This window comes from Falco naumanni, chromosome 4 (genome assembly GCF_017639655.2).
Source record: "Falco naumanni isolate bFalNau1 chromosome 4, bFalNau1.pat, whole genome shotgun sequence".
In the NCBI taxonomy this organism is placed as follows: Eukaryota; Metazoa; Chordata; class Aves; order Falconiformes; family Falconidae; genus Falco; species Falco naumanni.
The window spans coordinates 44,499,419-44,517,921 of NC_054057.1; the positions used below are offsets into that span (position 1 = coordinate 44,499,419).

The 18,503-nt window shown below is 41.2% G+C and overlaps 2 protein-coding genes across 11 annotated transcripts in view; one reads left to right on the forward strand and one right to left on the reverse strand.

The window, feature by feature from the left end:
• The window catches only part of LOC121086073 (protein adenylyltransferase SelO-like), a 27,734-nt gene extending 19,558 nt beyond the window's left edge, over nt 1-8,176 (reverse strand). For 7 of the 8 annotated variants that reach the window (XR_005827278.1, XM_040589268.1, XM_040589273.1 and 4 more), the window contains exons 1-7: nt 7,972-8,176; nt 6,691-6,809; nt 6,319-6,447; nt 5,536-5,600; nt 5,370-5,426; nt 5,172-5,270; nt 598-665 (exon numbers count right to left, since the gene is read on the reverse strand). Coding sequence is in view for 7 of the 8 variants with exons in the window: in XM_040589268.1 (XP_040445202.1) it covers nt 598-665; nt 5,172-5,270; nt 5,370-5,426; nt 5,536-5,600; nt 6,319-6,447; nt 6,691-6,809; nt 7,972-8,176 (742 nt within the window). In the remaining variant the exon portion in view is untranslated. The other variant, XM_040589272.1, reaches the window with a different exon arrangement.
• The window catches only part of PDSS1 (decaprenyl diphosphate synthase subunit 1), a 23,901-nt gene continuing 13,534 nt past the window's right edge, over nt 8,137-18,503 (forward strand). Inside the window, exons 1-4 of one of the 3 annotated variants that reach the window (XM_040589291.1) lie at nt 8,137-8,206; nt 10,295-10,359; nt 11,248-11,383; nt 11,745-11,875. In XM_040589291.1, coding sequence (XP_040445225.1) covers nt 10,295-10,359; nt 11,248-11,383; nt 11,745-11,875 — 332 coding nt within the window. In that variant the 5' untranslated portion in view covers nt 8,137-8,206. Of the gene's footprint in view, nt 8,207-8,614; nt 8,769-10,294; nt 10,360-11,247; nt 11,384-11,744; nt 11,876-17,258; nt 17,354-18,503 lie in introns of those variants that run through there. The other 2 variants (XM_040589289.1, XM_040589290.1) reach the window with 2 other exon arrangements.

Here is an 18,503-nt window from a genome sequence, read left to right on the forward strand (position 1 = left end):
AGAATTTATATATGCATAGTTAAACTGGTATTTTTGTAAGTATGCTAGATGCATAACAAATGAATATTTATAATATTACTTCACTACACATACATTTTAGTGATAAAGCCTAATTTGCTATACCAGCAAACACAGGCAAAATTCCAGCACTGCATTAATACTAGAATAACTCCAGACATGCTAGGAACAAAGAAAAACCCAACATAAATAGATTTTTCCCCATGCTCTGCCATCCCACTCTTTTTCAGAGCAGATGTAGATGATGTAGCAATGGCACAGTCACAGTAGCATTCCCACCATCCTAGTATTGCTATTGGAACAGTGGAAAATTTCCCTAGCTTTCAGTACCATTTTCCTAATGGCAAGTGAAAATAAAAATTATACCACTACAACACATATGCCACAATCATAGCAGACCTGTTCATAGGGCTTCATTTCTTTAACTAAGATATGTTTCAGACCCATTTTCTCGGGAGAGGTCCTGTATCTTAATAAATGAAATGAAGCCTATTTAGTACTTTTTATTACACATATATGACATATTAAACGGAGAACTAAGTTACAGTGTTGCAACATATCTTGAAATGTGTTTATTACCTCTTTCTTTCTTAATATTTCCATTGTAGAACTGGTCTCTCCACACATCATCATCACTTACAACTAAGCTGTAACAAACAAGAAATGGACATTAAAAAGTTATCTTAGGAAAAAGAATTTACAATGAAAATCAAGTCATATTTTATATAACTTTATTTCAAAAAAAGGAAAGCTATTTTTGCTGGCATAGTTTTGTATTTACAAATGACACAGGCAAACAGTAAGCTGAGGCTTACCAAGCTTCATTAGCAAGATGCATTTATTTTGTATTCATACAATGTTGTCCAATTTCCATTACTTAAACTGTTCTAGAGGAGGAGGTTGCACCAAAAAAATAAAAATAAAAATAAATAAAATACTGCATTCATCTGGAACCCCAGTGACAGATTAGTGTGATAACGTTATGTAAGCCACAATTTCCCTGAGGACAACAGCAAAATTAGAAGGACAGAGAAAATAGAAACCAAATTGTTGCATCAGATGCAGGTTGCCCTTTACATGAGCCAAAACTGTTGTCTCAGGATCTTTGGGGACAGACCTGGGACCCTTAGCAATCAGGAGCTCTTCAAATACTATCAACCCACAAAACAGGCATAATTCTGATGATACATTATAATTATCCCTTTCTCTTGCACTTGGATTTTTAAAAACAATCTCTTCCTTTCATTTGCCTTAAAATTCTGCACAATCTACCCGAATACTGAGATTTGTGAGTGCTTGGAACAACTTTCCTTGCTATAAAGTATTTCACAACATTAATTCATTTCACAAAATAAAACATGTAATTTCACTGTATTTTCTGTTATATCAAGCAAAATAAAATGGAATCAATCCTCACAAACTATACAAGGGCATCATATGCCCCCAAGGTTAACATGTAGGAAGTTCTCTCTCCAAAACAACTGGGATTACGCTGAATCCAGCAGAAGTAAGGCTCAGTGCTATGCTCTGAAAGAGGTATTGACCCCTCAATAGGCACAGAGGACTTCTTGTTCAAGAGTCGAACAGCAGGAAAATTTAGTTCATTTTGTATAATTCTTTATCTTTGCTTGCTGATAACTGGAAAACATTATTCTCTTCAGGAGAGACATGGACCTGTTGGAGTGGGTCCAGAGGAGGGCCGCAAAAATGATCCAGGGGATGGAACACTCCTGTGAGGAAAGGCTGACAGAACTGGGTTGTTCAGCCTGGAAAAGAAAAGGCTCCAGGGAGACCTTATTGCATACTTTTAAGACTCAAAGGGGGCTTGTAAGAAAGATGGGGACAAACTTTTTCGTAGGGCCTGTTGTAATAGGACAAGGCATAATGGCTTTAAAAATAAAAGAGGGTAGATTTAGACTAGATATAAGGAAGACTTTTTTTTACAATGAGGATGGTGAAATGCTGGTTGCCTAGAGAAGTGGTAGATGCCCCATCCCTGGAAACGCTCAAGGCCACATTGGGTGAGGCTTTGAGTAACGTGATCTAGTTGAAGATGTCCCTGCTCGTTGCAGGGGGATTGGACTAGATGACCTTTAAAGGTCCCTTCCAACCCAAACCATTCTATGATTCAAAATAGTTGTGTGGCATGCTATTTGAAATTCAATGCAGCTACTTATAGCTGCTATCTATTACGTAGTTGAAGACTGCACAGACAACAGAACCAAACTTTCCTTGGAGATACACAGAAAAGAACCAGAGACAAACCTAATATTCCACTCATAAACATGACTAGGGCAGTCACAGCGTTAAAACTCCCAAGTGTTATATTTTTAGAGTACACTAGATAGTGGTTTTACATAACCTAGCATCAAAATTTTAGAAAGAATTTAGTTAGACCAAAAATATGGGTTATGCATTTAATATGTACAAACAATCATGGAAAGGAATGATTTGACTGAAATCTTACACAGTGCAGTTGCTTGCAACAGTAACTGTGGTTTAGAAACTAAATTATCATTAGTAGTAGTAGTATATTCAGTATTTTTGAAGGTATCTAATAGCTATCCAAACTGAACATTAACTGCAAAAACCAGGCCGTGAATTGTTCCAGAAGGAGGGAAAAAGTATCTAGAAATCAATCTGCTCCCATTACTGGAGCTGTACTGATACAAGCAACATTAGGAAATTCTTTCAAAAAAAGACTCTTCTGGAAATGATCAGATATGATCAGTACATCTGTAGGATTAAGTACAAAAAGTGCTGACATAAATGATACGGAAAATCCTAACCCCTCAAGAAAACCATAAGTTTTCAAAAACAGGGAATGAACCCCAGACGCTAACAAAATATCGCGTGCATTGGAGCACTACAGGACAGGAGTCAGGATAATGATGCTTCTAAATTGTACTGGTTTTAGCAGACCTCTGCCAGAAGGGTTGCTTCCTTTTGACTATGTAATTCTTATCAGTCTCCTTGCAATATTCCTGCAGAATACCAGCATTTATCTTATTATTGACAAAATATCTACAGAGGCATCAACACTTGGTTAGTTACTAATACAAGTTAATGGATGTGCAACACAGATAGCCCAGCAGCCACATAAAAATACCTGCATTCCCACTACAAAAATAGTTTTCAAATGGTCCCTGTGGTTGATACATACCATTACTTGCAAGAAGGCAGCAGGACACCAGACATGCACTCAACTACAAGAAACGGAGCACTAAAATTGCTCTTACACCAGAGAACCTGGAACAGCACTCACAGAAGGATGGATGGATTGTATCCCTCCCTACCCCAGCTCTAGCTTAAGAGCTGGATTTTACACTCCCACGTGCTCTGTTTGCATGAACATCAAGCCCTATGCAAGTAAGGGCCACTCTGAAAACTGCTTATTGACTCACTTTTTTGACAATGCGTTACACTGCTCACTGGTAATGCCAGTATGTGACTAAAATGGTACCATATGAAGAAGTGTTCTTTATGTGGCAGTACAGGCTGCTACAGAACTGTAGCACCCCATTGGGAACACAGTACTGAAAATTAATAGAGCAAACCAACCTGCTGGGTGTTCTGGGATAAGCTGGAAGGCTTTTCCCCACATTTCTGCCAAGACTTGACAAGACCTCTGTAAGTGCATCCCACCAGCCTCAGTATAACAGCTCCCCATTGGGAAGAATATGGGTATCAGCTGGGTTTTTTTCCAAATGAAGTCTTGAACAGTCTGGAGAGCTCGTACAGCAGTTGAGAGAGGCAGGCATTTAACCAATTTGCCAGCAGAGAACTAAAGCACACTCTGTATTCAACAGAATTTGTGCACAGCTAAAGAGTGATTTCAAATTGGTTTTACACTGAACAATTTGTTGAGATGACAGCGCAGAAAGGCTATAACCTTGCCAGATGCTTTCCTGCTGGTATTCAGACAGATTTAAAGTTTTGCATTAACAGCCAACAGCAAAGGGTCTCAAGGTGAAGTCAGTGAATAAACCATCAAAAATGTCATTTACAAACACTGCACTTCAACAGAGCAAATGTGTTAGAATTAATGCTAGAGAGATTTGCAGACATTTTGCAAATAAAGACACCTCGTCATGTAGCAGCTGAGTACAGGCCTTTGCTGCAGAACACTTGTTTTTTTAAAGCCTGAAATGCCAGAGTACAGACATCAGACTACCTGGAACAAAAAATGAACTTGACATTTTAAACATGATCATCTGAAAAATTCAGCTTACTTAATTCTGAGAAAATCATCCAAATGAGTGAATGTATTAGTCTTCTTTGGTTCAAACAGAAGTAGTTTTAATATTTTTTTTTTTACAAAATCTCCCTCTCTGCTCAAAAGGTGTTTGCACAAATAAAGAATTGACAGCAATTACCTATATTCAGCACTACCTCCAATATTAATGTCTATTCATCTGACTGACAATTTTTCCTACCAATCCTAAAAATTGCAACTAGGTGACTACGACAATACAGAAATAGCCACTTCCATTTTCCTACTTGACCTGATTCTAGAAAAATTAATCCAAATGCTAAATTAATAAAAGACTCACTTATTAACCATGTAAAATATCTTAATAGACTCATTGATTATCCACATACACTAAAGGCATTATTATCATTTACAGGGCAGGAATCTAGTTCTGCTGGTTTTGCAAATTTTTTGGTGTGCAACAAGGGAGAGAACAATTTTATTTTTTTAAAAGAGAAGAAGATCTTGATGGCAGTGTCATAAAAGCTGGAGAGGGGAGTTAGTGTCAGGTATTAACTCAATTTAACTTGCACTTATTACCTTCTTTACAAAAAACAGATTTCAAATTAAGGGAATTCAGTTAAGACAGTCTTACAAGTGAACAACAGCTGTTCACTGCAAGACACAGACAGAACGTGATGTCATATTTAAACAAAGTAGTACTTTAAAGCATACAAAAGGGAAAAGTGAATGAATTAATTGCTGGATCTCATTATTACTGGAAAGTTTTATCCAAAAATCTACAAAACTGCAGGGATGTATTTTGTTCTGATTTGCATACATATGAAAAGAAAGATGTATCCTCTTGGAAACTAACTGTCCTGTTTTATTGATGCTCAGTGAAACTCAGTCACAAAATTACCTGTAAATTAGGATGCTGTGAAAAAGAAAAGAAAAATACCTAGCAGCTCTGCTTGTAGGAATTCCAAGATAGTGCATGGCCTCGCTACACAAAAACTCTCTCACAGAAGAGCGAAGCACAGCTCTTCCATCGCCATTCCTATGGAGAACAGAGAAATAAGGAATAGGTCACAAAATCAAAGGAAATTTCAAAAAGTCAACATACAGTTTTGGTGCACATAGATTAATTGCAACTTACCTGGAATATGGGGTCTTTCCCGAGCCTTTTAACTGCAGTTCCCACCTCTCGCCATGCCTGCAAAAATACCAGTAGCATTTCTAGCAGTACACTTTGGGAAATGCATGAATCAGCTAAACAGAATACAGAGTTGAATCAGTCACTTAAAAAAAAAAAAAAGTCACACCTGTTTGTATATACTCCAATCAAGTGGGCTCTTCCATCACCCAGCTGACCTGCCCAGCTACCAAACTAACAAAAATGAAAAATCAAGTTATTTTCTTCTATCATTTAGAGCGGTTATAATTGAAATGGTACAGATTATATGTAGGTTTTCTGTGATCTACACAATACAATGAAACATAATGACACATTTGCTTAGGCAGTCATTAAGATATCCCTAAAGCTCTATTTCCACACTCACCAATAATGAATCAGAAAACCACAGAAAAAGAATAATGCCAGTAATCCCCACTTTTTTCTTTACCTTCCAGCTACGATGTACAGCTACAGCCCTGTCTCTTTTGTATAATGAGTCTTTAAACTGACACAGCTTGTAATTTTAATTGGAAATTACAAACCAAATTCTACCATTCTTTTCCATGAATAATCTAACCCATTTCAAAGAAACTTAACGCTTAGTAATCATGGTATTGAAGTGAGACTCTGCCTTCTTCACTCCTCAGAGCTGGTAATACCGATCATGAATCAGAGCTTGTTAGGCCACAGGTGTGCTGAGCAGACTCCACAGCTAATGGAAGTTAAAAAGGTAATTTGCTTCTGGCATAAACAGGAGCAGAGAAAGCAGACATGGAACCATGAAAGAGTGCTGTAGTTCTGTTCCATCTGCAACCCCTTATGAAGAACAAATCTGTGATCAAAATGTTCATAAGTGTTCATATACTTACAGGCATAATTAATGTGAAAAGACCTACATAATTCTACCTGGAAGAATGAGTGCCATAGTTACCTGATGACCACCATACCTATGGGCCAATGGAACAGACCCAAGTACCACTTTCCCACCACTGACAAAGTGAAGAAAATCAGATGTTCCTTTGATAGATATATCAAGATCCAAAATATCTTCAAGAACTTCCTGGTCAAAAAAATAATACAGATGGTACTTGAATATGATCAGATTTTTCAATTGTAATGTGTTTTCTCTACAGACATTGTTATTCAAAGACATCCCACAGTAAGTTTCATATGTTGTATTTGTTTAACATATATAGGTGAGAAGCTTTCACAATAAAGAGCATATGAATATTAAAATATATGTTAGTACATGTATCAACAATCTCTACTAATTAGAAAGGAAGAAAAATAAATAATAGCCAACCTTTGAAACAGCTACAAGACGAACTCTAGATTTAAAAGGTGTAGGATAGACAATTGAAAAAATGCAGTTTCTCACATTACGGACATAATTTTCCTGGATCACATCAATTGGAAAAGGATCTGTAAACATCAAACACACACGAAATGTTCTTTAAAAAGCAATTAGACGTATTCTTCTTAATACATTTCCCCTTAAATCCAATCAAAATACTACAGAAGCAATGAAAACCTGACTCTTTATTACAATGTATATTGAGCCTGCATTAAAAGCAAGCCCAAATAAATACAGGTTTTTATTCTGTTTGGGACTTCTGCAAAGAAAGACTGAATTCTGCAGTTAAAGAAACCATAGGGCATGACAGTTTTAAGATCTAAAACATTTAAGCATAGGTTCAGTTGACTGATTAGAACAGTTTCATGGCAGTCTTATATTACACTCAATTATATGCAACCCTAAAAGATAATTTGCATGAGACAGAAAAGTTCAGCTCTCCCTGCAGATGAATGATGTAGTGCAACACTGTGCACTGGTAACTGATATACAGTCCATATGCAATGATGATCACCAAGTAAGCTAAGAAACCAGCTTGTAGTCTTCTCTGAGTAATGTAAACAGTGAACTAAAGGGTCAGAGACACAGTTTTTGCTGTAGCGTAATATATGTACTCAAAAGATGTGCTTCATTCTTCCTTCAGAGCTACTCCACACCCTCATCCATCGTTAACAGAAGACAAACACTGTTCTAAAACACTGGACTAATGCTGTGTGTTTTAATGTCCTTATGGATTTTTGCTTGCAACAATCTTAAAAATCTATGTTAATTATAAAATCCCAGTACCTCACAGTCACTGTTTAGTAAAAAATTAAAGTTAGCATCTCTGGAGACTACTTGTTAGCCACGTTTCTCAATATCTCTAATGAAAAATCCTGTTACAGGCAGCTGCCACAACATTTATCACTTATTGTTTGTTAATGCTTGAAAGCAATTATAACACCCAATGAAATTGTTTCTGTAATGTTATCATGCAAATTATCTTTGTTATTACAGGTAATTCTCTATGCCTGAGAGGTATACTGCTTTGCTACTCCAAATGACAGGCCAGGCCATCAATTTTGCATTAACACATCATTGGGACTCGCGCCTCTCTCCATTACGATAAACTGCTAATACAAAAAAAGAAGGGGGGGGAAGTTTAACAGTATTTCACAGTGTGCACTAGGTCTGCACGTAGCTCTCGCTTTAGCAGCTGCTGCGACCCCCCCGAGCCGCCGCGGGCCCTACCCAGGAGGCTGCCGGAGGAGAGGGCCCAGGCGCAGAGCTGGGTGGCCCCGCGGCGCGGCGGGCAGCGGCCCGGCCCCGGCTGCGAGGCGTTCGGGCCCAGCGCGGCCGGGCAGAGCCCGCCCGAGGCGCAGAGCGGCGCGGTGCGCCCGGCCCCGGCCCCACAGACCCAGGCCAGCCAGGCGGCCAGCCAGGGGGGCCACCACATGTCCGCCGGGCCGCGCCTTCACCGAGCCACGTAAGGAACCGGCCTGAAGCCTCTCTCGCCTCAAACAAGGCCCTCCTCGCTTGTCTCCCCGCAGGGGTGTCAGGGGAGAGCTGGCGCCTTCTCCGAGAGGGAAGGGCCGAGCGGCTGTCGCTGAAACCGCGCTCCCCGCGCCGACCGGGCCAGCGCCGGGGGGGCCGCCGCCACAGCCCCGCCAGGCGGGCTGGCAGAGCCGGAGCCCCGCTGAAGGGCGGCGGCGGCCGCCCGAGCCCTGCCCCGTAGCCGGGTGCCCTGCCCGGTGCCGCGGCGCTCGGCGCCCCGAGGGAGCGGCGTGAGGCGAGGCGGGGGCCGCCCGCTCGGATGCCCTCCGCACCCCTGCCAGCGGCTGGCAGCGGCGCCTGGCTTCCGCGTCCGGGTCGCGGCGGTGCCGGAAGGCGTTACCGGCGCGGCGGGGCTGGGGGACACCATGGCCTTGCGCTGGTGGTGGCCGTGCGGCGCCTCCTCCCGCCGGGCGCTGCCGCTTGGCTCCCTGCCGCGCCTCCGCCCGCCGGGGCCCGGCTCCCGCACCCCACCGCCTCCGGCCCCCAGCGCGGCGGTGAGTGCGGCGCGGCGGCGGGCGCCTGGAGGTCACCGGCAATGAATGGGGCGGCGGGGGGGCCCAGCGGGGCGTAGGGGTCGGGTGGTCGCGGCGGCGTTTCCCGCCCGGGAAGCGCGGCGGGCCGGAGGGCTGCGGCGGGCCGGGGGCTGCGGCCTGGGGGGAGTGAGCGCGGCGTCGGTTGCTGTGGTGGGGAAGAGCCTCTCGGAGGCTGCTCTAGGCGGGAGCGGGGAAAGCGATCGGCGTTAGAGCGAGATTGTCACCGTGCCTGTGTCAGGCGTAAGAGGAGGCAGCGCTGCTGTGACCCGCAGTGAGGTGTCCGGCCAGCGCTGTGGCCAGCATCGCGCTTGACCCCGTCTCGCAGCGTTAAGCTGCGGTGTGAAGGTGAGGGCCTGTCTGTGCCCTCACCGAAGGAGGACTAGGAGGAGATCAGCTACTTTTTAACAACCGAAAACGGTGAGAGGTGTGAGAGAGCGCACTTATGAAGGTCTCAGCTATGGGGCTGGCCACTGAAATCAGGAGTGAGTTGCCAATCTGTGGTAAGTTAGGGTCTCTCTCAGTTGCTTGTCTCCTTGTCTGGCCTTTTTTTCATCCTGTACACAAGGAGGATGGAAGGGCATCCTGGAGCTGTTAAGGTGTTCTTGTTTCTTTCCCTGTGGCAGAGGAGAGACTTCAAGCTGTGTACAAGGAGATGCTGAGGCAAGAGGAGCAAGTTGGGGGAACGCTTCTCCCATTCTAGGTCTCCTTGAGTGTTCCTGCGCAGGCATTTGGAAAGGCGGTTTGCTAATGCGCAGATGGCAGTCATTTAGGGCTGGGTCAGCCCCTGAGTCAGCCTGCACTCCAGACCAGGGCTGGGTAGTTCCTGGCAGCACTGCCAGGGGCAGAGAAGAAGGTGCATTCCTTTCTCAGCCTCTCTGTGCTGGAATTGTGTACTTGGGACTGTGCCTTCCGGCAGGCTCGTGGCCTCTGCCTGCAGGGAGAGAGCATGGGAGATTGCTGGCCTTGGAGGTTAGGTTCTTGACATCTGGCAGGGAAGACATACAGGTGTAAATTATCATAAGCGGCAAGCTGAATTAAAATTGCTTCAGGGGAAAATGAGGACATGATGTTCTTCTGTTAGTGTAATAGTTTATAGAAACAGCTCCTGTCCTTTTCTCTGTGCCGGGACTGGTACAATCCAGATTTATCTGCAAGACAGGGAACGTTTGAAAATTGCACCTTCCACAAGTTCGAAAGCAAGGTTTCATTAGAGCAGTTCTGGGAAGTTAACTGATAACGCCTTCTGGGCTGGTCCTGGGAGGGAGAAAGTCCAACCTTCCTGAACAGAAGAGTCACTTCAAGTCAGAAGCCAATGTACATATTGGCAGTTCTGTCTTGTGTGGAAGGAAATTATGCGACTCCTTTTGATGCTGGGTTGGTAAAATGGGGAAGTAGAGCAGTGCCGATGAACAGACACTTGTGTTTTGTAATCAAATGTTTTCTGCTGGTTTAAAGTTCTGTTAAATTAACTGTTTTTCTTTGTGCAGATGTGTCACTTTACCCAAAGAAGTTCAACTTTGTCATTTCCAAAAATATGTAATGTATTTTGGCGGTAAGTTGGAGGTTCGTACTGTTGTGTAATGGGTAAAGGCAGTTATTGGGTGAACGGGGTAGTTACACCTGTGAGCTGTAAACTTTGAAAATAAGGTTTTATTCGCTCTAGTACTCTAGTATGTAGCTGGATAATTCTGTGTAATTCTGCTGTGGTGCTGAGTCTGAATCTAAGTCCTCCCTGGAGAGCAACGGGCAAAGCAAGAATGCCCCTAGAAATGCCCTATATGGTTCACTTTGGAAAAGGAAACATAGTAAGAGATGTAAACTTCAACTCCAGGGAACATAAAAAAATCAGTCCTAAGCCTGATGCATCTTAATCCATCCAGGAGGAGTTTTCACCCTTTAATGATGAACTTTCACAGCATCATCATGCTACCTGGAAGTATGGTTTTAATTTATGTATATATATATGTATATATACATAATAATGTAGCTGGGTGTGCAAAGGAGAATTTTCAAATCCATGTCAGGAATGTTTTTCAGGAGTATACAGGAGAGGGAAGAAAGTAACAGAATAATTGTGGTAATGGAAGGGGAAGGCCTTATCTCCCAATGTATGCTATACTATCAATACTGTATTCAAAATTAATACATTGAGACCTCAGAAGACTTCTGTAATTTGCTAAGGGATGTATGTGTGTTATTTTTTGCCAAATGCTGCTCTTTGCCAGCTTCTGAAAGTCTTTGATCATCAATATGTAGCTGTGCTGTCCTTGCACCTTATTAGCTGACTGGAAAGGGTATTTTGATGTCTTCTGCTTACCTTTTAGCCTTTTGGTTAAATTTTGTCTGAGGGCAGAGGAGGAGGAGGAAGAAATGCTTTGCAATGTTTCTGTTTGGGGAATCAGGGAAAGTTTGCTTTTAACAAAATTGCTCTCTTGAAAAGCACTGTCCCCAGGTTTCATCATACAAGTACATCCCACTTGTGCAGCTGCAGTAAGACAGTTAGTGATGAAAAATACCAAGACCCTTTTCAACTTGGTAGAAAAGACTTGAAGAATCTCTATGAAGATATTAAAAAGGTGAGGGATTTTGGTGACTACTCTGGGATGTTGTGGTGATTCTGATTTTAATAGCAACCATTGCTTTGTAAGATAGTTATTGAAAAAATATTCCTATGAACAGCTGTCTGAAACATAAATTGAAGGCAGAGAGCATTTCTACATTTCTTATAGAACTAGAATGCAGTTTTTTCTCTTGATTTGCACTGCTAGAATACATCATTTATGTTTCAGATTACTCATAGCAATTTTAAGAGCAACTTCAGCTTACACTGGGTGGAATGAATGCAGGCAGTAACTTCATGTGTGAATACTGTTTCGTTTACACGAAACAGATTGGCTTACTGACTTCTATGCTGATATGTTATTTTCCTTTTTATAGGAATTACTTGTATCTACAGCAGAACTTAAGGAAATGTGTGATTATTACTTTGATGGGAAAGGAAAGGCCTTTCGACCAATGATTGTGGTGCTAATGGCAAGGGCTTGCAATATTCACCATAATAATTCCAGGTGAGTGGGTCACTGTTAGATGTATGGGCATATATCATACTTGAAATCTATAATTCTTGTGTTCTGGAAAAATATGCCTAGTAACTTTATGAAAATAAATTGCTCCTTAGTAAAACCTAAATTTAAGTTCTGTTGTGAAGCTGTATTTTTGTAGTTAGAAGCGCAAAAGGAGCTACCAGGTTTATTACATGCTTCCATGTGTAAAATTGTGAACTATACTGCAGTTGTAACTGGTGATCGATAAATAATATTGCCAATTTCTGATACTTGTGAGACTTGTAGTCGATTTGAGCTTCTTGGATAAAGGCTTTTTTGGAACCTTTAGTACTCCTTGAAACTATATGGACTTAATTAAAAGTATTTTTCATTTGTAACCAATCCTGTAACTATTACACTCTTGTCACAGGTAAGAACTTTGCTGCAAGAAGAGACTTTCATAGGTGTTTTTTTTGTAATTATGCAGAAAAGCAGGTAGTATGATTATATTCAAAGCTTTGAGACCTTCAAAACAGCCAGATTCCTCCCCCCCGCCTCCCCCGTCCCCCCAGGAGCAAGTGTCTACACTTTAAGATTCTAAGCTTGGAGCTGGTGTAAGCCTCATGTTCTTCAAGTTACTTGTCTTTTGAAAACAGTTTTAACTGAACAGAACATCATGCTCGCCCTGTACTCTATAATTCCTTGCTCTGGCTCATTGCAGACGCTTCTTTCCACACATTCCTATCAGTTGCTATGTTTGCATTTTGAGGAAATATGTTGGCTGGAGTGTTCTCTGTCTTCCAGCTATGCTTCCAGTCTCCCCTCATACAGAATTTCAAATATGAAATCTTTGGACCCTTGCCAGAAGTGTTTCTAGACTAAATTATTAGTCTTAAGGGATTTTCTCAGCTCTCCCATCATTTTTTCCTTAGCAGTAGGTTAATGCCTTGTTGGACTTGATTTCTGCCTCAGAGTGTAGCATATATTTTGCTGCTTAATATGGCACCTCTCCTGGTATGCCCCCTCCTATGTGTATAATTTCGAAGGAGAAAGCAAAACCTAGTTGGCAGTGTCCTGTCCTGTGTGTGCCAATTCCTCTTGTTTTAGGAAAACATTGTCCAGGATTAATGAACTCTAGCCCGGTTCTGTTCTCCATTCAGTACTGCCCCTTGTCATTGTGTTAGAGGTAACAAAAGGAACAGTGTCAGTTGTGAAACTCCTCAGGGCAGGGATGTCCTTTGTCACAGCACTGTTTGACTTAATATTTTAGTGAGTGATCTTGACATGAAAAACAGGAGTGTGATGATGGCACTTCTTGATGACAGAATCGTTCTCGATGACTGGCTATCCATGGTGGGATGAAAGGCAGCACAATAAAATAGAAATTTCTGCTTGAGCTTGGAGGCTTGTGAGTGTCCTGTCCAGACGTAACCCCAATGGGATTTGCAGCCACCTTCTCTATGAAAAACCTTAAAGGAATCCTAGCATGCATGAACCATAGTATATCCACTTCAGCTACAGGAGTGCTGATACCCTTGTATATCACTCTTTGTAAAATCATGGCATGTCTGATCCACGTGTTCAGAAGAATATAAGTCCAGATAGCATCAGGGATCGAGGGCAAAAGTAATTGGGGAAAATGAAGGACTTGTGGTCTACAAATTTATCGGGAACATGGGTGAAAGAGCTATTTAAGACAAAGGATGATGCTAAGAGGATGGAAACTTAGGAGGAGACTTTAAACAACTGGGGCAGTGAGCGTCCTTCTGGTCAGAATAATGGGAAAAGTAGTTTTGTCTCATTCTAATGTGTAGCCTGAGAAGCTTATAAATGAAATTGTGTACTGTACATGCCATACCGAGCAGGCTGGAATTGATGTCATATAGTGTAGGAGGTGAGCAGTGAATCAAAGACAAGAAGTATCTGTAGAAAGAACTGATTTTGCCTTTATATGCTCAAATCATATTTGCTGTCTTTTGACATACGTATATGCTCATGGAGATATTCTTGTCCATGCATTATGCTGTCTTGAAACCATCAGGACCAGTTTTAAGACATGCCCTATAAATATATTTATATATATATATACATATATACATATACATATATATATATATACACACATACATATATAAAATAGATCTGTAATGCCCCCCTCCAAGCAATTTCACACAACCATTGAGAAAGCATGATCTCAGAGTTCAGGTCCTGCATATGCCTGAGGCAAGTGTTTGCTTTGCAGTAGCCAACCGTTAGCATAAGTGCTCTGATTTATGGATGCTTGTGTCATTTGGCAGCTTTTGTACATCTGTTGCAGCTTTTGTCAGCACCTCCAAACTATGTTTGATGTTTAAAAGCTGCCTCATTAATCTGAATGTTCCTTGTACAGGGACAGACTGAGTCACTATCTTTGTCATGTTGTTTTTAGAATGAAAATCTGAGTAGGGAGAACAGAAATGTTTCAGCAAAGGAAGAGAATGAAATCTCAGGGTACTTACCTTCCTCTTTTTTTTGCCTCATGCCACTTTTCTTTAAGCCTACAGTTGTAATTAAAATTCACATATGTTGTACAAGTCTTCAGTGTACTGCTTTTTGGTTCATGCATGATGACCAGTGTCTTTTGAGGGTTGGGTAGGCCATGCCAAAAGAATACATTTCCATATTGTGGATACCCATATACTGTGAGTTGATGGATTTTTATGGGCATTTTCTTCTCTTTTGCTTTTAAGCTTGAAGCAGGCTGCGTTACACCTGCTTTGTATAGACCTATACTTCTCTTAAAGGAGGATTGCTTCGAGGTGACAAATTGTTCTTCCAATTTTTTACTCTTTATGAGGAAATTTGTATATGTAGAGAAGGAAACACTGCATATTTGTAACTCCGCTAATCTGCTATAGACCTGAGGGAGAAAAGTACTTGCTTTCCATGCTGCTTCTCCCAGCATTTTTGTTTAAGATGTTTTTCCTCTTTCAGCTTACCATTTCCCTTAAAGCTTTTTGTCATTGTTTTCCTCAGTTAATATTTATTCTTTTCCCAGACTTGTTTTATTTGTTGAAGCTTTGGTTCCCACACATGTAATCAAAGATACTGGCCACAACATCTGTAGCCTTGTGGGATGAGACAATATCCTGTGCTGTTCATCCCTAGCATTTTTTTTTTTATTCTGCTGCTGGGGTATGTGTTACTGAGACGTGAGTTTCTGCTTCATCTTGCTGCATTCTCAACTGTCATATAACTTGCTGGACCCAGCATGATTTTGCCTGTTCTTTCATTTGATGGTTTCATATTTTTTTTTTCCTTTTGTGCAGTCCTAGTAGAAAAAATAATACTCTTCCTTGCTTGGCTGTTAAAATAACAGGACATATATAACCTATCAATAACAACTTTGTAAGCTTAGAGGTCCTGATCTTATGAGGCTGTCCACAGAGACTTTTTTTATCTTCACAGAGCTCCACCAGAACAGCTAAGACTTCTCAAGTGAATGGAGGGGAGCACCCAGGTAGCTCTGCTTACAGGTTAGGTGACATGATTATTTATGTTTAGATTTGAGGAAGGCTAGGTATTTAGAATATGCTCAGCAGGTTAACTGTCCTTTTAGAGTGAAGTCACTTTATTGTAGTCATAACAAGGAGAGTGACAGTTGTATAAAGAATCTGAACCATTACAGAAAAGATAAGCGTCTGAAGCGTTCAAATCATTCTATGTTGGATTATTTTTTTTTATGTTGGATTTTTTTTCCCTTGAACATCCCAGAGTCTGAAGTCCAAACCTGAGTCTTTAGGTCCCTTTAGCAATGGCTTTTTGCTTAATGATAGCCACTTAGCTTTGTGTGAGAGCAAGAATTGTTGCCAAGAGTTTAAGCGGAGGTCATGCAAACCCTCAATTTCACACATTCACTGGCATTTCTTCACATACCTTTGTGCAGAATTTCACAGAATTATCACTTAGCCTGACTGGATGCTTCTGTTTAGGGTGTATTCTCCAGATGTGTCTGCAGATAGGAATTTTTATTTCTATTTCTGCAACCAAAATGAGAGAGACAAACAAATAAGAGAAGGCCAAAGAAGTACAGAGACATCTCATTAGAGAAAATAGCGAGCACAAAAGATTTGGGGAAAAAGGGGAAATAAATCCATTAGAATAGTGTGAGAAATACTTAAATGTAATGACCTGGCTAAACTCCATAGAATGTTTCCTAAAGATATGGGGACCTGCCAGCAGCCTTGGTTCTCTTTTCTTTCACTTCTCCACGGTTGTCAGAGGCCTGTACTGTATGCTGGTTTTCAGCTGTTCTGTGATTTGCTCCTGTGTTAACACATCTGTTCTCTATGCTTCCCCCAGTATGCAGTGCCATTCCGTGTCACAGACTGTGTTTCTGAAATGGTCCCTTTTTTCAGCCACAGGGTCTTAACAGCAAAAACATACTTTGAGGAGTGTGGTTGTAACACAGAAATTTTGCAAGTTCTTTTGCACGTTTCCTGTCTTTAAACTGGTAATACTTACTTCCGGGCAAACATATTGCAAAGCTCTTTGCTGAAGAGAGTGAATACTGTTTTGTGTTGTTTTGAGTTTCCCCCTGTTGCTGCCCCCCACCCCCTCTTATTTTTTGTAGAGGATGTTTGGAGGTAGAGTTGTGCTTGGTTGTTTTTTTTTTAAACTCTTAAGACTAGCCTTGGTCTTGTTCAGTGTACATGAAACAAGTTTTGCAATGGAAAAGAGCTCAGGCTACTGTAGGTCTGTAAAAGCTTATCACAGAATCAAGCAGGGAGTCCTGCTGAAAAATAGAACATAATCAAGGGCTTAAAAAAATCATATCATGCACTTATAAAAAGGTAAACTTAAAATTGTAAAAAAATCTTGTGTAAATTCGTATCATCTTGGGGTGCCTTTACTTTGAGAATGACCTAAAAATGGCATCTTTCCACTTACTGGACTTGGGAGGACCCAGTTATCTATGGGCTTGAGTTACTGCTACTTTTTGCTTTTGTTTTGCAGGCGAAGCAGAATGAAAAATGGCAAGGAATGAGAAGGATCCTGTTTCTTGTGTGTTTTCCTTAAAATAGGCATGCTCTGATTCAGAATTACACTCACATGATGTTTGTAGGAAACTGTTGCAAATTTTTTTGGCACTGATGGGAAGAGCCTTGCTTGAGACCTTGCAGAAAGAGTAGTTTTAAAAAAACCCCTTCAGCTTAAATTATCACATTTGATACAACGTTCCGGGAACCGGACACATGAACCATGAGCATTCCTACGCCATTTTTAGTCATTGTCAGAGATGAAACGCACTATAATGCAGAACTTTTCAAAACCTGCTTTTGAAATGTCTATGCTTGTGCTGTCTTCATACTGCTGAAAGATGTTGGTGTGTCGGTGAGTGTTGCCATTTACCGCTACTTCCCAGCAGGAAGGCCAGTCTGCTGACATAATTAATGAAAAAGGGAGTCCCCAAAAGGAGACCAGTGCCTGAAAGAGGCTGGAGACCTTTACAGTTTTTTGAAGGTAAGTTTTCCTACCTAGTAACAATAGTTTATTTTAGAAAACTACTTACACTGAACTAGCATTTGACTAAATTACTAGTCCACAGTAAAACTTACCTTCAAACAACCGTGAAGGTTTCCAGCTCTTATTTTCTGTTGTGTAAAAGCCGCATTTTCACAGCCTGTGAGCCACACATTCTGCTATTGTTCAGGATGTTAGAACTCCCACTGACAGCAAAGCAGAGTTCTGCATAGAGGTAGGTGTCAGAACACAATGTTATGTCAGCAGACTGCAAGATGTTCTTTCATTTTGTGATTAATCACTAGATTTTAATAGATATAGGCAATGCAAGATGTTTTAAATTCCCTTCGGCTGAGCTGAAATTATTATCTTTTGTTTTTCTCAGTTCTTTTTCTGTTCTGCTGAAAAATATTGTGATTTTTTTCAGTTATCTGTGTACCAGAAGTAAGGTATCTATATATGAGAAGTAATTTTTTCTTTTGTTGGGTTTTGTTGGTTATTGGTGTAGGTGTTTTGTTTTGTTGGGTTTTGGGGTTTTTTTAACATCCGTGTGGGCTTATTACAGCTCTGAGGCAAGGCTGACTGGGATAGCCATTTCTGGGATCCTGCATGCAATCCATGGTGAAAACAGGTAGAAAAGATGGTCTGGAACAAGGCAGTAGCAGTTGGATACTAGGGTAGATGGTCCATTGTGTGAGCTAGGTTGGCTCTTTTATGTTCATTTTGCCAGCCTTGTGCCCTAGATAATTGCTTCTATGTTCTTCCATTACCTTCTTTTCACGTAGTTTAAAAAATAAAGTAGTTGTGAACTACTGAGAATTGAATCATCAGTGTTAGATCTTCCCAAAGGCTGACTTTTCAGTAAGTGTTAGGTAGGTAGGGTTTACAGTTCTTAAGTGGCAGCGGTGCAATTCCAGTTAATTCCTCGGGCTTTTGAAGAAACTCTGAGGTCTTAAGGTAATCAGATAACGTGAAGGATAAGGTCCATGAGTTATGTTTTTCAAACGTAGAATACAGGTTTCTGTGCCTGCTGATCTCTCCAGCTTGCTGGTTAGTTAGTACAGGTAAGCCAGCCTTGGAGGGTTTGTGATACTGCATCTTGCAGGTAGAGCAACACAGAGATGAGGAAAACTTAACACTCATCTACAAA